General features: G+C 34.3%; 3 protein-coding genes across 6 annotated transcripts; all 3 read left to right on the plus strand.

The window, feature by feature from the left end:
• Positions 1–22: 22 nt before the first annotated feature.
• Positions 23–7870, plus strand: LOC108568988. The gene is made up of 2 exons (XM_017930345.1): positions 23–195; positions 4474–7870. The coding sequence occupies exon 2, from the start codon at positions 4479–4481 to the stop codon at positions 7809–7811; it is 3333 nt and encodes a 1110-aa protein (XP_017785834.1). The 5' UTR covers positions 23–195; positions 4474–4478; the 3' UTR covers positions 7812–7870.
• On the plus strand, positions 229–1670 carry LOC108568991. Its single transcript, XM_017930350.1, has 2 exons — positions 229–345; positions 401–1670. The coding sequence occupies exon 2, from the start codon at positions 406–408 to the stop codon at positions 1651–1653; it is 1248 nt and encodes a 415-aa protein (XP_017785839.1). The 5' UTR covers positions 229–345; positions 401–405; the 3' UTR covers positions 1654–1670.
• Positions 4110–15512, plus strand: LOC108568989. Of its 4 annotated transcripts, XM_017930348.1 has the most exons (3): positions 8688–8879; positions 8934–9654; positions 12201–15512. In XM_017930348.1, exon 3 carries the CDS (start codon positions 12206–12208, stop codon positions 15443–15445), a length of 3240 nt encoding a protein of 1079 aa, XP_017785837.1. In that variant the 5' UTR covers positions 8688–8879; positions 8934–9654; positions 12201–12205; the 3' UTR covers positions 15446–15512. The 4 variants fall into 4 exon arrangements, with proteins under 4 accessions (XP_017785838.1, XP_017785835.1, XP_017785837.1 ...); XM_017930349.1 differs by lacking the exons at positions 8688–8879; positions 8934–9654 and adding an exon at positions 4110–4259; XM_017930346.1 differs by lacking the exons at positions 8688–8879; positions 8934–9654 and adding an exon at positions 8193–8415.
• Positions 15513–15895: the final 383 nt, after the last annotated feature.

Raw genomic sequence — 15895 nt, forward strand, 5'->3', positions numbered from 1 at the left:
AATATTCAATACCAGTTTTGTTGTTTGTGTTTTGCGTTGCGTAGAACTAGTATTCCTGCTCTACTCGTCAATATCATATTTTCCTGTTGCAATGTGTTATAAATATACATTTCAGCAGGAACATTAGATGTTTTCAGTGTACCACCACATATTTCTCGCAGCAATTGTGTATTAACAGTGGAATTCCTGCAACCGGTCAGTATTTACATTATTTAAGTTTATATTCTCTATATTCTATAAATATTCAATCATATGCTATACTTGTGCGTGTTTCTATATCATCCAAATGGATGAATCATGGAAGAATATTAAAGTTATGCAAATTCATCATTTTCAATTAGCGAAGTAATTAATAGTCTACAATAAATTATCGATAATATTAATTTCTTTATTGTTGTAGGCGAAATGCATAATAATTATATGGAACAGTTCCATAATTTGGGCGGAAAAACGTTGGGAGAGCATCAGCGTAATTTCCGTAAATATTGTGTAACCGTTTCAGGTTTACCGAAAGCTGAGATTGACACTCTGCTAGAGGCTATTAATCCGAAAAATCACCAGGAAGAGATATTCTACACGAAGTTATTGCTTCAGTTTCATAAGTACGAGAAAATTCTGCATGTTTTTACGAATTGCAACAAGGTTTTGAATCGGATCATCGTGAAGGATAGAAAGTTTATTGGATTTATTGCTTCGATTGGAGCGACTGCATTTGTCGATGAACTTTGTCCGAAGATATCGTACGTTGATAGAAGTATAGTAATTAATAAATTGGGTTTGTTTTTGGAGAACGGCGATGATTTCTTTGAGGCGGTTAAAGAGAAGTATGGATTGGCCGCTGCAATGAGATTACTTCCGACGTGCAATGAAGAACTTATCAAGCAGCATATTGCCGATTATAACATTGATTTTAGAGACCGCGAGCTGATCAGGTTGCATAAAAAGTATCCAAACTTTTTGAAGTATTACTTCGAAATAGATGAAAACAAGCAACTGAACCATAAAATTATGCTTGTCAATTATTTAGTTAATAACAATATGGATACGTTGATGACTCTTACTTCAGATTTTACATATCGTAGGTTAGGTAGAAAGGGATTCCTCAAGCTCTTGCGACACGACAAGAAGTTTGTTATTGAACATCCCAGCGATTTTAACAGATACAAAAGTTGTATTTATCGACATTTGAATGAAGCAGATTATAGGAAATACCTGAAGAATTTATTTCCAAAAAATATCGAGAAGCTGTATTGGCTGAGTGAAATTTTGAACAGCTTCAAATTTTTACCAATCGATAAACGGTGCCAACTATTCTGCGATATTTACAAGGAGCTTTATGACGTCGAATACACGACTTTCAATTTCAATTTGATGGAGATTATCAGAGCCGAGGATCGTCTGAAGTTTGATTTAAAAGAAAATTGGGAGTTTTATCCGGTGAAGGAGGCTTTCGAGCAGATCAAGTATAGGATCGATTTGTCGCACGAAATCAATGCGAGGAACACATTGTTGGAGTCGTTGGTTAGAGCGTGCAAAATTAATAAAGATAAAGATGCTCTATTGGAAGTCTTGAAATACTTTTGCTCCAAACATAAAAACGACTCTATCGAAGTTAGGAAAGATTTTTTAAAGAAATTTGATCAGCAACAATGATTTGCTCAAACTAAGCGAAGAGCATTGGAAGTATATAAATGAGATAATATTGATTTTTGAAGTAAATGGAGACTCTTATTTCGATAATACGACTTTCTTAAAGTCTCAGATACTTATGAAGGAGCAGAAGTGTGAAAATTGCGATGAAGAATTGGTTAAGTTGTTGAAGCATATAGGCTTGAATGGGGATTGGAGATTGCTGAGAAACTATCCAGTCGAAGAGCGTAAATGTTTATTGAGATATCCTAGCCTTTGGCATAAGACGAACTTTATGCAGGACGATTCAGCTTCCGTAAAGTTTTTGGAAACGATAATTGACTTTAACAAAAACTATCCAAATCACAAAATTTCCTATTACGATTTTCCAAAAATACTCAAGCTTTTCTTCGACAAAGTTGAGAAATCTGATGACAAGAAGAAACACACGCATCTCATAAACATAATTTTGTTCTTCATCCCCAAAGAACGTGAAGAAGTAGAGTTGCGTGAACGATTGCTGAAGGATTTCATTAGCAACAGTAAAAAATTTTATAACTGAAACTCTGTACGTGTGGGTATTGAAATATCGTCCTGAATGGATATGTGTGGAAGCCAGTAACATATTGATGAAAACAAAGAAGTTACCGAAGTTTTATTACGAGATTTCCAAGATGCACTATATTGGAGTATCGGAAACCTTTAAGGATGCTGCCATGAAGATTATAGATGATCCAAATAAAATTGAAATGGTTCCGAATATGCTATTGAGTTTATCATATTACCCAAATTACTTGGATTTCATTCAAAAGTACGCACCTGATTCAGATTGCAAAATTGATTTATATTCCTCCGATATCAAAATCAGAAATTGAGCATACAGAAAACCATACTGAAGTCGCTGAAAAATACGTTCAAACAATCTGATAATATTAGAACAATCTTGCATTATTCGAACGGAGATTACTTGCAGTACACTTTGGAACCGATGTATAGAACACTTTATCATTCACCTCAGAATCTTTTGGAAGAAACGCTGAAAATTATTTCAACTAGATCGGTTTCCGTTAGAAAACATTACATTTACTTAAGCACCGTTTTGCTCCCAATGTGCAAGATCGAGGAGTGCCTGAAAGAATGCGGTTCATAGGAAAAGAACACTTCTGTAAAAAAATTCTTGTTCAATTGTAATTATTCGTGTTTCGTCAATAATCCCACGTTGGAGCTGTTCGAGTTATTCAAGACACATTTAGCACTCGTCGATAAAAAGGACACGGAGAGCTCGACAATGATTTTTCAAAAAAATGATATTCCGAAGAAGTACTTTGTCAAATACATTTTGCTGTTATGGAACTATTCGAAAACCTTAACGGAAAATGAAAAAACGAAAATTCCCCATTATTTTACCAAAGACAATATCATCTTATTTTCGGATGATTTCTGTAGCGAGATTATCGAAGAGGGTCTATTTAATCCCAACGTTAATTGGTCTTGTGTAATGCCCTCATTCGTTTACAATTACATCATAAGCAAACCAAATGCTGCGAAGATCGTAATAGAAAAGATCGCCAGGAGTATAGATAATGTCGATAAATATGTGAGTCGATATCTATTTCAAGAAATTGTGAAGAAGTTGTTGAATGAGAAAGACAAAAAAAAAGCTGCTGCCTCGTCCGAAATGGTTCTGGATGCGCTTAAAAGCAGCTCCTTGAACAACTTTGAATTCGAAGTTCTACTAAAATTAACGAGTCACTACCTCCAAAATGACTACAAAACGCTACCTCACTTCATCGTTGAGCAACAGAAGAAAGTCATAGATACATATGGTCCGGAGATTTGCGTTTACTACTCACAAATCATCTTCAAAGTTTTGCACTCAATTCACAACTTGATGGAGGCCAATATACACGATTTAAATTATGAGCTTATGAACCGTTTGCTGGAAGAATCGTCTTCAACTTACGTAAAGTTGTTGGTCTCCATGATGTTACCGCCACCTCCGAAGAAAGATGTGTTACACAAGAAACACCACGAGGCTATTAAAAAGAAACTGCTGAAAGATTCAAATCCACTTGTAAAAATTTTCTTGGACTTGGACTGTTAATGAATTTATTATTATTCAATATATATTTTTATAAATAAAATATTTGACACAAAAATTAAATTATTTTCAATAAAAAAAAATCTCACTTTACTAATATATCCAATATCTTTTCAAATTGAAGTTTAGCAACAATTCCAAACTGAATTTGTTATATAAGTTTGTAGGGAATAATTCAACTTGAATGAACATTTCAACTTGCACAAGTTCATCAGCAATTAATGAGAAATTAACAATAGACTTTTGAATGTGTTTATGTGTTTTTTTTTGGGTTTGGATAACTATTCTCATTGCGTTAGGTGTCGCCCCAACCATAATTATGTAGCGAAAATATTTTCCTAGATGGCGGTTTGTCAATATTCAATACCATTTTTATTTATTTGTGTTTTGGGTTGCGTAGAACTAGTATTCCTGCTGTGCTCGTCAATATCAGATGTTCCTGCTGCAATGTATATAAACTAGTGTCTACAGTGTACCAACAAATACTTCTCGCAACAATTGTCTATTAACAGTGGAATTCCTGTAACCGGTCAGTATTTACATTATTTAAGTTCATACTCTCTGTATTCTATAAATATTCATTAATATGCTATACTTGTGCGAGTTTATATATAATTCAAGTGGATGACTCATGGAACAATACTAAAGTTGTGCAATACTTCGAAATTGATAATTTACAATTAGCGAAGTAATTAATAGTCTACAATAAAATGTCGATAATATTTATTTCTTTCTTGTTGTAGGCAAAATGCATAATAATTATATGGAACAGTTCCATAATTTAGGCGGGAAAACGTTGGGAGAGCATCAGCGTAATTTCCGTAAATATTGTGTAACCGTTTCCGGTTTACCGAAAGCTGAGATTGACGCTTTGCTAGAGGCTATTAATCCGAAGAATCACCAGGAAGAGATATTCTACACGAAGCTATTGCTTCAGTTTCATAAGTACGAGAAAATTCTGCATGTTTTTACGAATTGCAACAAGATTTTGAATCGGATCATCGTGAAGGATAGAAAGTTTATTGGATTTATTGCTTCGATTGGAGCGACTGCATTTGTCGATGAACTTTGTCCGAAGATATCGTACGTTGATAGAAGTATAGTAATTAATAAATTGGGTTTGTTTTTGGAGAACGGCGATGATTTCTTTGATGCGGTTAAAGAGAGGTATGGATTGGCCGCTGCAATCAGATTACTTCCGACGTGCAAAGAAGAACTTATCAAGCAGCATATTTCCGATTATAACATTGATTTCAGCGACCGCGAGCTGATCAGGTTGCATAAGAAGTATCCGAACTTTTTGAAGTATTATTTCGAAGTAGATGAAAACAAGCAACTAAACCCTAAAGTTATGCTTGTGAAGTATTTAGTTAATAACAATATGGATACATGGATGACTCTTACTTCAGATTTTGAATACCATAGTTTAGGTAGAAAGGGATTCCTCAAGCTCTTGCGACACGACAAGAAGTTTGTTATTGAACATCCCAACAATTTTAGAAAGCACATAAGTTGTATTTATCGACATTTGAATGAAGCAGATTATAAGGAATACCTGAAGAATTTATTTCCAAAAGATATCGAGGAGCTGTATTGGCTGAGTGAAATTTTGGACAGCTTCAAATTGTTACCAATCGATAAACGGTGCCAACTATTCTGCGATATTTACAAGGAGCTTTACGACGTCGAATACACGACTTTCGATTCCAGTTTGATGGAGATTATCAGTGCCGAGGATCGTCTGAAGTTTGATTTAAAAGAAAATTGGGAGTTTTATCCGGTGCAGGAGGCTTTCGAGCAGATAAAATATAGGATTGATTTGTCGCACGAAATCAATGCGAAAAATTCGTTGCTGTACACGTTAGTTAGAACGTGTAAAATTAATAAAGATGACGATGCTCTGCTGGAAGTTTTGAAATACTTCTGCTCCAAGCACAAAAACGACTCTATCGAAGTTAGGAAAGATTTTTTAAGAAATTTGACCAGTAACAATGATTTGCTCAAACTAAGCGAAGAACATTGGAAGTATATAAATGAGATATTATTGATTTTTGATGTAAATGGGAGCTCGTATTTCGATAATGCGACTTTCTTAAAGTCGCAGATACTTATCAAGGCGAAGAATGGTGAAAACTGTGATGAGGAATTGGTGAAGTTGTTGAAGGACATTGGCGTGAATGGACATTGGAGATTGCTGAGAAACTATCCAGTCGAAGAGCGAAAATGTTTATTGAGATATCCTAGACTTTGGCACAATACGAACTTTGAGCAGGATGATTCAGCTTCTGTAAAGTTTTTGGAAACGATAATAGAATTTAACAAAAACTATCCAAATCATAAAATTTCCTATTACGCTTTTCCAAAAATACTCAACATTTTCTTCGACAAAGTTGAGAAATCTAATGACAAGAAGAAACACACGCATCTTATAAATATAATTTTGTTCTTCATCCCCAAAGAACGTGAAGAAGTAGAGTTGCGTGAACGATTGCTGAAGGATTTCATTAGCAACAGTAAAAATTTCATAACCGAAACTCTGTACGTGTGGGTATTGAAATATCGTCCTGAATGGATATGTGTGGAAGCCCTTAACATATTAACGAAAGCAAAGAAGTTACCGAAATTCTATTACGAGATTTCCAAGATGCACTATAACGGAGTATCTGATGCCTTCAAGGATGCTGCCATGAAGATTATAGACGATCCAAATAAAATTGAAATGGTTCCGAAATTGATATTGAGTTTATCATATTACCCTAATTACTTGGATTTGATTCAAAAGTACGCACCTGATTCAGATTGTAAAATTGATTTATATTCCTCCGATATCAAAATCATGTTGAGCATACAGAAAACCATACTGAAGTCACTGAAAAATACGTTCAAACAATCCGAAAATATTCCAACAATCTTGCATTATTCGAACGGAGATTACTTGCAGTACACTTTGGAACCGATGTATAGAACACTTTATCATTCACCCCAGAATCTTTTGGAAGAAACGCTGAAAATTATTTCAACTAGATCGGTTTCCGTTAGAAAACATTACATTTACTTAAGCACAGTTTTGCTCCCAATGTGCAAGATCGAGGAGTGCCTGAAAGAATGCGGTTCAAAGGAAAAGAACACTTCTGTAAAGAAATTCTTGTTCAAGTGTAATTATTCGTGTTTCGTCAATAATCCCACGTTGGAGCTGTTCGAGTTATTCAAGACTCATTTGGCACACGTCGATAAAAAGGACGAGGAGAGCACGAAAATGATTTATAAAAAAAATGATATTCCGAAGAAGTACTTTGTCGAGTACGTTTCGTTGATGTGGAACTACTCGAAAACTTTAACGGATAATGAAAAAATGAAAATTCCCCATTATTTTACCAAAGACAATATCGTCTTGTTTTCGGATGATTTCTGTAGCGAGATTATCGAAGAGGGTCTACTTAATCCCAACCTTGATTGGTCTTATGTAATGCCCTCGTTCGTTTACAAATACATCATAAGTAAACCAAATGCTGCTCAGATCGTAATAGAAAAGTTTGCCAGGAGCATAGATAATGTCGATAAATCTGTGAGTCATTCTATATTTCAACAAATTTTAGAGGATTTGTTGAGTGAGAAAGACAAAGAAAAAGCTGCTGTCTCTTCCCAAAAGTTTCTGGATGCGTTTAAAAGCAGCTCCTTGAACAACTTTGAATTCGAAGTTCTACTAAAATTAACGACTCACTACCTCCAAAATGATTACAAAACGCTACCTCACTTCATCGTTGAGCAACAGAAGAAAATCATAGATACATATGGTCCGGAGATTTGTATTTACTACTCACAAATCACCCATAACGTTTTTAACTCAATTCACAACTTGATGGAGGCCAATATAGACGATTTAAATTATGACCTTATGAATCGTTTGCTGGAAGAATCGTCTTCAACGCACGTAAAGTTGCTGGTCTCCATGATGTTACCACCACCCAGTAAAAATGTGTTACACAAGAAACACCACGAGGCTATTAAAAAGGAACTACTAAAAGATTCAAATCCACTTGTAAAAATTTTCTTGGACTATAGGACATCGAGGTTCCGTTAATGAACTTGTTATTATTTAATATATATATTTTTATAAATAGATTATAAATAAAATATTTGGCACAAAAATTAAATTATTTTTACCGAAAAAAAAAATACGTCTCTTCATTTTATCTCTCCTTACGTCTAATATATTTTCAAATTGATATTGCTCAATAAAATTATAGTGAAGAAGCTTTCACAGGCTTCCAAACTGAATCTTGCAACTTGCAACAAATTACATGAGAAAAAATAATGTGGAATAAAAATGTCTGCAATATATTTTTGCTATTTATTTTCAAAATATTATATTAATTAAATAAAAGTTGTTAGCACTAGATTTATTCAATGCAATGATTATTATAGAATAACCATACTTATTGCGTAAGGAACCGCTCCAATCATAATTTTGTAATAAACATATATTCCTAGATGGCAGTTTGTCCATCCATATACATTACCATTTTCAGGTATTTGTATTTTGGGTTGCATTAAACTATAATGTACATTCATTCCTGCTGAACTCGGCGACATCAGATGTTCCTGCTGCGGTTTATATGAACTATAGTGTGCCAATAAATTCTCCTCCCAACAATTGAGTGATAACAGCGGAAATCCTGCAACCGGTCAGTATTCAGATTATTTAAACTATATTCTCTATATTCCATAATTATTGAATCGAATTCTATATACTATATCGATTGCGCGTTTTTTTATTTTATTTGTGGTGATGATTTCTGGAAAAATATTAATAAAAAAAAAGGTATGTTCTAAAGTTGTGCAATAAATTGAAATTATTCATTTTCTGGCCAAGAGTTGTGTTTTAGGAATCTAATTAGTAGTTTGCAACAATTATCGATTATATTCATTTCATTTTTTCTCTTTTTTGTAGGCGAAATGCATTATAATTATATGGAAGAGTTCCATAATTTGGACGGAAAAATGTTGAAAAAGCGTAATTTCCGTATATATTGTTTAAACGTTTCCGCAAACTGAGATTGACGGTCTACTAGAGGCTATTAATCCGAAGAATCATCAAGAAGAGATATTCTACACGAAGCTATTGCTTCAGGTTCAAAAGAACGAGAAGGTACTGCAATGTTTTACATGTTGTAACAAGATTTTGAATCGCATCATCTTGAAGGATATAAAGTTTATTGGATTTATAGCTGCGATTGGGTCTGTGGATGAGCTTTGTCCGAAGATATCGTACGTTGATAGAAGTATAGTTATTAATAAGTTGGGTTTGTTTTTGGAGAATGGCGATGACTTCTTTGATGCAGTTGAGCAGATGTATGGCCGCAGCAATCACGCTACATCCGACGTGCAAAGAAGAACTTATCAAACAGCAAATTGCATAAGAAGTATCCGAAGTTTTTGAAATATTACTTCCATGTATATGAAAACAAACAGGCGAGCTCAAAAATCATGTTTGTCAAGTATCTGGTTCATAACAATATTGATACGTTGTTGGCTTTTACTTCAAATTTTGCATATCGTACTTTTGGTAGAAAGGGCTTCCTTCAAGCTTTTGCGATACCACAAGAAGAACACATCCCAGTGATTTTGACAAACACATTACATGACTTTCGATCCCAACTTGATGGAGATTATCAGCGCTGAGGATTGCCTGAAATTTGATTTAGAAGAACATTTCAAAGAACATTTTGAGCAGATCAAGTATTGGATTGATTTGTCGCACGAAATCAATGAAAGAAGTTCGTTGTTGAACACGTTAGTTAGAACGTGTAAAATTAATAAATATACTTCTTGAAATACTTCTGCTCCAGGCACAAGAATGACATGATCGACGTTAGAAATAACTTTTTAAGAAGTTTGACCAGCAACATCAAATTGCTTAAATTGTAAGTACATAAACGAGATCTTATTGTTTTTTTTAAGTAAGCGAAAACTTTGGCTCAAAACTAACTTGGTGCAGGATGATTCAGTTTCCGTAAAGTTCTTGGAAACGATAAGCGAATTTAACAAAAACTATACCAATCAGAAAATTTCCTATTACGCTTTTTCGACGATACTCGATGCTTTCTTCGATATCGTCGATAAATCCGATGACCAGAAGAAATACGCGCATCTCATAAATATCAGTTTGTCCTTTATCCCAAAATAACGGGAAGGTGCTCATTCTCCCAATGAGCAAGATCGAGGAATGCCTAAAATAATGAGGCTCAAAGGAAGAGAATGCTTCCATAAAGAAAGTCCTGTTGAAATGCAATCATTCGTGTTTTGTCAACAATTCCACGTCGGAACTAGTCGAGTTGTCCCAGACTCATCGATAGAAAGGACACTGAAATCATGACAATGATTTTCCAAATAAATGGTATTCCGAAGAAGTACTTTGCCGAGTACATTTTGCTGCTGTGGAACTACTCGAAGACGTCGGCGGAAAATGAAAAATTCCAAATTACCATTTATTTATCCAAAGAGAGTATCGTTTCTTTTCCAGATGATTTCTGCAAAGAGGTCCTCGAAGAGTGTATCTTTAATCCCAAAAATAATTGCTCTTCCATAATGCCCCGTTCGTTCACACTTACATCATGTCAATCAAACCGAATGCTGCGCAGAATGTAATTGAAAAAAAATCAGCAGAAGCAAGTGGAAAGTCGCTAAACGTACGAGCTTTACTCTTCCGTTCTTCGAGCCGATTTGCGAGATGCTGTTGAACGAGGAAGACATAGAAAAAGCTGCTGCCTCGTCGAGGTTCTACTAAAATTTACCACTCACTTGCTCCATAACAACTATTCTACTCTTCATCATTGGGCAACAGAAGAAATTCATAGATGCATGCGGTCCGGAGATTTGCGTGCGTTTCTCAAAAATCACTCTCAAAGCGTTAGTGTTAATCCACAACTTGATGGAGACCAATACAAACGAATTAAATTATAAGCTCTTCAAATTTGCTTGTAGAATCGTCTTCAACGTACGTGAAGCTGTTGATTGCCGTTCTTTTACCGCCACCTCCGAGGATGAACATTTTGCTCTTGAAGGCTCTTGAAGATTTTCTTGGATTACAATACATCGATGTAGTTTATTTAATCAAATGATATTATTCATTATATATTATATCATAAGTATTTATAAACTAAAGTTATTGTATTGAAAGGGCTATTAACTGCAGTCTTTCCGCCAGTATATTAAGTATCTAGAAATAGAGTCAGAAAATTAAAATTGTTTTTACTGAAAACTCACGGCTTTATCTCCATACGTATTAAAACTAAATATCATACTCTCGAGATATATCATTTCATAAATTTTTTTCAGTTAATATAATCGTTTCACTATCATTACTGCTACGTTTGACATATATTTAATATTAGTGATAGTGTGGACGATTCATTACTAAATACAAACAACATGTGGATCCTACACTTTTCTTCTTTCTACTTGACCATACATATAAACAACAAGGAAATATTGTGCCTTGTGTTAAATATCTATTACTTGCGTCATTGCAGGGGTTTCTGCATAATCCCTTTATTATTATTTAATATCAAAGTGACCAAACTAATTTCAATCCTTAATTGGTTTAATAAGAAGTAATAGGAAAACCCACAATTTTATGTAGGTTATTAATAAAAATAAAAACAATTATCATAATTTATTGCTTACTAATTTTGTCATAGGATAAACATTTAAAAATATAACAACAAACAAACAAAAAGTCTTATAACCTCACATAACGTTGTTTACGTTATATGAGTTTAGACACTCAACAGAGTCAAAGCAAACATTTATCTAACCTAAGAAAACTTGACCTAACCTAACCTAACTAATGCCGATTTCTCTTTTCGTACTTTAATTAAAGTTTAATGTAAACTAATTAATTTAAGTCCATTTTATTAAAGAAAAAACTAATTTAAATAATTTAATATAAAATATTTTGTTTTCATTGGAATTGGGATTATATTTAATTATAATTTTTTCAATGCGGATTCAATAATTAACTATATTTGTTGACGATGATAAAAAATAAACATACATCTTTGAAAATTATCACACCGCACAAGGTCGAACGCATTGTTTTTGTTTGATTTTCTTAAGATACCGCAATCTCACTTTTAATCGATTGAATATTATCTCCGCTGAATTGCACCTGTTTAGAAAGGAGAACATTCCATGCACTTAATTTATCGCTTGTGAAACATAGAAAATTTCAACCTAATTGTATGTGTATTTGATTTTACGTTTCCAACACACTACAACTATATTCAATCTGTATTTCTAGTATCAAATCGATGATTGTGAGTACTCGACTGTAAGTAATGTTGCCATTTATGTCGCAATAAAAATAGTTTTTCTTTATTTTTTGATGATATTGCATTTCTAATATAGTTTTATTTTAAACGTGTTCTAAGTGGTATGTTAATATCTTGTTTTTCTGTTGTTGTTGCAGGAGGAATGTTGAACGAAGTTAAGGATTTCCACAAGTTGGGTGGATCCACGTTGGGAGAACATCAATGGAACTTCAGGAAGTTCATGGACCGGATATCCGGGCTTCCGAATCGCGTGGAAATTACGATGTCCATAAGACCGCGCAACCATCAAGAGGCAATCTTCAAGGTGAAACTGCTTCAGCGATTCAGGCAACAATGGGTTTTGTTGAATATTTTACTGGAGGGCAACAAAGTCCTCAATAGAATCATATTGAATAATCGTGAGTTCATCCACTACGCCGGGGAAATCGAAGTTTATACATTCGTCAATGTTGTTTGTCCGAAGCTTTCGCACGTCTCCAAACTGATTCTGTTCAATAAACTCGGATCGACGTTATTAAACGGCGATACACATTTCAATTTAATTTTCGAAAAGTACGGAATTCGTCTAGCTTTCAAACTGCTTCCATCGTGCAGCGAGGAACTGGTTATGGAGATTTCGGAGAATTACAGCTTCCGTTTCAACAGCAGACAGCTGATTGTATTGCATCGAAAGTATCCGAATTTCCTGATGAACTACTTCCAGTCCGGCTACGCCAATTTGGTGGTACGAAAGAAGCTGACCGATTATTTGGTTAAAAATGATATGGAAACATTACGAGATCTGGTGGAATTTGGTTTACCAACGTTGGGAAGGAAAGGAATGTTGAAGTTTTTGGATATAAATAAGGAATACGTTTTAGAGAATCCGGGGAAATTCCAAAGGCATTATGATAGGATCGTCAGGAGTTTGAATCACGACGAATTTGATATATACTTTAAAAACTTGTTTCCGAAGAGGATCGATGATAATCCAGATTTTTTCGATGCGATCAGAAATTTATCGCTGTTACCACCCAGAATTAGGTACAGAAAGTTCAACGGGGTTTACGCAGAACTGTATGGCCTCGATTTCTGTGAATTTGACAAGAATTTGGTGGAGTTGTTCACGTGGAGGGATAGGTCCAAATTCGAATTGGGCGATAATTTGGAATTGTACTTGATCAAAGATGCGCTGAGACTGATCGAAGCTACAATGAAGGTGACACACGATACAGAATCTAGGTGTAATTTGGTGCGTATGATGATCGAAACTTGCAGGATCAACAAGAAACTGGACAGATTGTTGGATGTTTTAAATTACTTCTGCGATGTGCACAAGAATGATTCGGTAGAGGTTAGAAGGACGATCATTTCGCAACTTTTGTGCAATTTCAATTTGAAAAAATTTTGCGATGAATCCTGGTATTGCATTGAAGAAATGTTTCATACGTTCAAAAAGAGAAACGAGATGTGCTTTGATAAAGGAGATTTCACCAAAGCCTTGATCATGAAGAAGATATCGCTGAACGAGGATTACCGTAACGATCTGTTGGAATTCATGGACGACATCGTCAGATACAACTACTTGAACATTTTGGATAGAAATCAGCCGAAGCAGCACCGCATCTTTTTGCTGAAGTTTGCGATGAACATCGAGTATTTTGGCGATTTAACGAGCAGAGATTCCTCAGTGTATTTCATCGATTTACTGTGCGAATTTAATAAGAACAATCCGAAATATAAAATATCTTACTACAGGTTTCCTTCTATGGTGAGGGACGTCTTCGAAGAGTTTTATAAAGAGGAGTACGATTGCAAATCCAAGATTGATACCATTCTGCGGTTCATTCCCACAGAACCAATCGAGATTGATTTACGAGATGAGCTTTTGCAGAAGTTTATGGAGAGCGATAAAAGTGAAATATCTCTTCAGTTGGCCATGTGGATGTTGAAATATCGTCAGTGCATGTTAAAAAAGTATATTAAGAAGTTTATATGGAAAGGAGCGTCATTTTCGCGACTCTATTACGAGATTTCCAAGATGCGTTATACGAAATTGCCAAAACTATATCGCTCGACGTGCACTGAAAATTTGCGATCCATGCGGAAAACAAACGGCCTATGGTATTTATCATACGAAGCGGACTATTTGAAATTGGTGGAGAGATTCATTCCGGAAGGTTTTAACGAAAACGTAATGGAATTTCAAAAAAACCTCTTGAAAACTTTTAAGAATAGATACATGGAATGGCCGCATTTATCAATTATATTGAATTATCTGAATGGTGATTATTCGAAGTACGCGGTTGGGTCGATGTACAGGAGTTTCTACAATCTGCCAGAATATGAGTTGGTCCATCATTTGAAAGTCATCAGCGAAATATCGGATTCCTTAAAAAAGCACAGCATTTACCTTAGCTCTGAACTACTTGACTATAGATACATTAAATTAATTCTAATGGAAACCGCAAGTACGGATAACATCAAATGCGCTATGTTCGTAAGCACTTTTTACAGTTTCTGCAATAATCCCAAAACGAATCTGCTCATTTTATTGAAACAGCAAATGGACATTATGCAAGAACATCGCATTATTTTCAAATTCAAGATTATACCGAAACACGTATTAATCGATTACCTTACGGAATTCAGGGATTATTTGAGATGCGGGTCCGAAGATGATTTAACAGCCTTCAATATTTTAAAACCAGATTTAATTTCACAGCTTCCCGCCGACTTTTGCGAGGAGATTCTAGCACTTGTACTATTCTCCAAAGATTGCTACCAATTCGTGTATAATTATATCGTTTCATCGCACGAGGATTCTGTAGGAAAGCTGCATGAAGCAATTGAAAATTCTCAGGTCGAGAATAAACTGTTTCTGGTGACCGATTTGTACGATTATATTTTCAGAAAGTTTATTCGCGAGAGAAGTAGAGATTTGGCTCAAAGCAGATCCGCTGATTTTATGCCGTATTTGGAACAAAGATTCGGCAACAATTTAGAAATTGATTTGATGGTGAAGAGCGTTTGCAGTTATTTGGAATCCGGTTTTGATGGTTTGGCTAGGTGCTATGTCGTTCAGCAGGGTGAGATTGTACAAGAATTTGGTCCTAGTATAATAATATATCATTCGAAAGTTGCAAATAAATGTTTGCATAGGATTTTGGATAATGTGGATGGGGATAGAGATGAGAATACTTGTGTCTTTATTGATACATTGCTGAACGAATCAAATTTAACTCACATCAAATTATTGGCGATCGAACTGCTACCATTGCTCAAGTCGAAAAATCAAAGATTGATATTGTTCATGTTACAATTACTCGAGAAGATCGAGGAAGACCCCAGTGAGACTATACAAACGTTCCTGTATTATAAGCATGCATGCAAAGACTTATAAACATGTTTATTTTGTGATAATAAAAATTGTATTGTTTTTAAGTTACTGTATTTTAAGTATTTTCGTTAATGACTTGTAAAGATTTTTTATGACAATAAAAATCAATAATATTTCTTAATGATTTTGTGTAATTTATTTCAAATTTCAATTCATCTGAATAATATTTTTTAATTAACATTTCTTGTAATTGATTTAGAACCAAGTTTCATTTAAAGTAAAATATGCTTAAGATTTAATTAGTTACGTTAGCATTTTAACAACTCATCAAAGTTTTCAATGATAAATTATAGCAATTTTATGACTTAAATACAAAACTAACATTAATGTTAAAACTTATTCTGTTAAATCATCTCCAATTTTATATTTGGATATTAAGAAGTATTAGGTTTTGAAAATGTTAGTAATTAAGTAATTCTATATAATTTTTTTTTTGGGTTGTCAAATTTGTTT

Source organism: Nicrophorus vespilloides, unplaced genomic scaffold (genome assembly GCF_001412225.1).
Source record: "Nicrophorus vespilloides isolate i.1.1-1 unplaced genomic scaffold, Nicve_v1.0, whole genome shotgun sequence".
NCBI lineage: Eukaryota > Metazoa > Arthropoda > Insecta > Coleoptera > Silphidae > Nicrophorus > Nicrophorus vespilloides.

What these genes read in the sequence shown, in the direction of transcription:
- LOC108568988 (XM_017930345.1), top strand. Translation starts at nt 4,479, where the DNA reads ATGCATAATAATTATATGGAACAGTTCCATAATTTAGGCGGGAAAACG.
- LOC108568989 (XM_017930349.1), top strand. Translation starts at nt 12,206, where the DNA reads ATGTTGAACGAAGTTAAGGATTTCCACAAGTTGGGTGGATCCACGTTG.
- LOC108568991 (XM_017930350.1), top strand. Translation starts at nt 406, where the DNA reads ATGCATAATAATTATATGGAACAGTTCCATAATTTGGGCGGAAAAACG.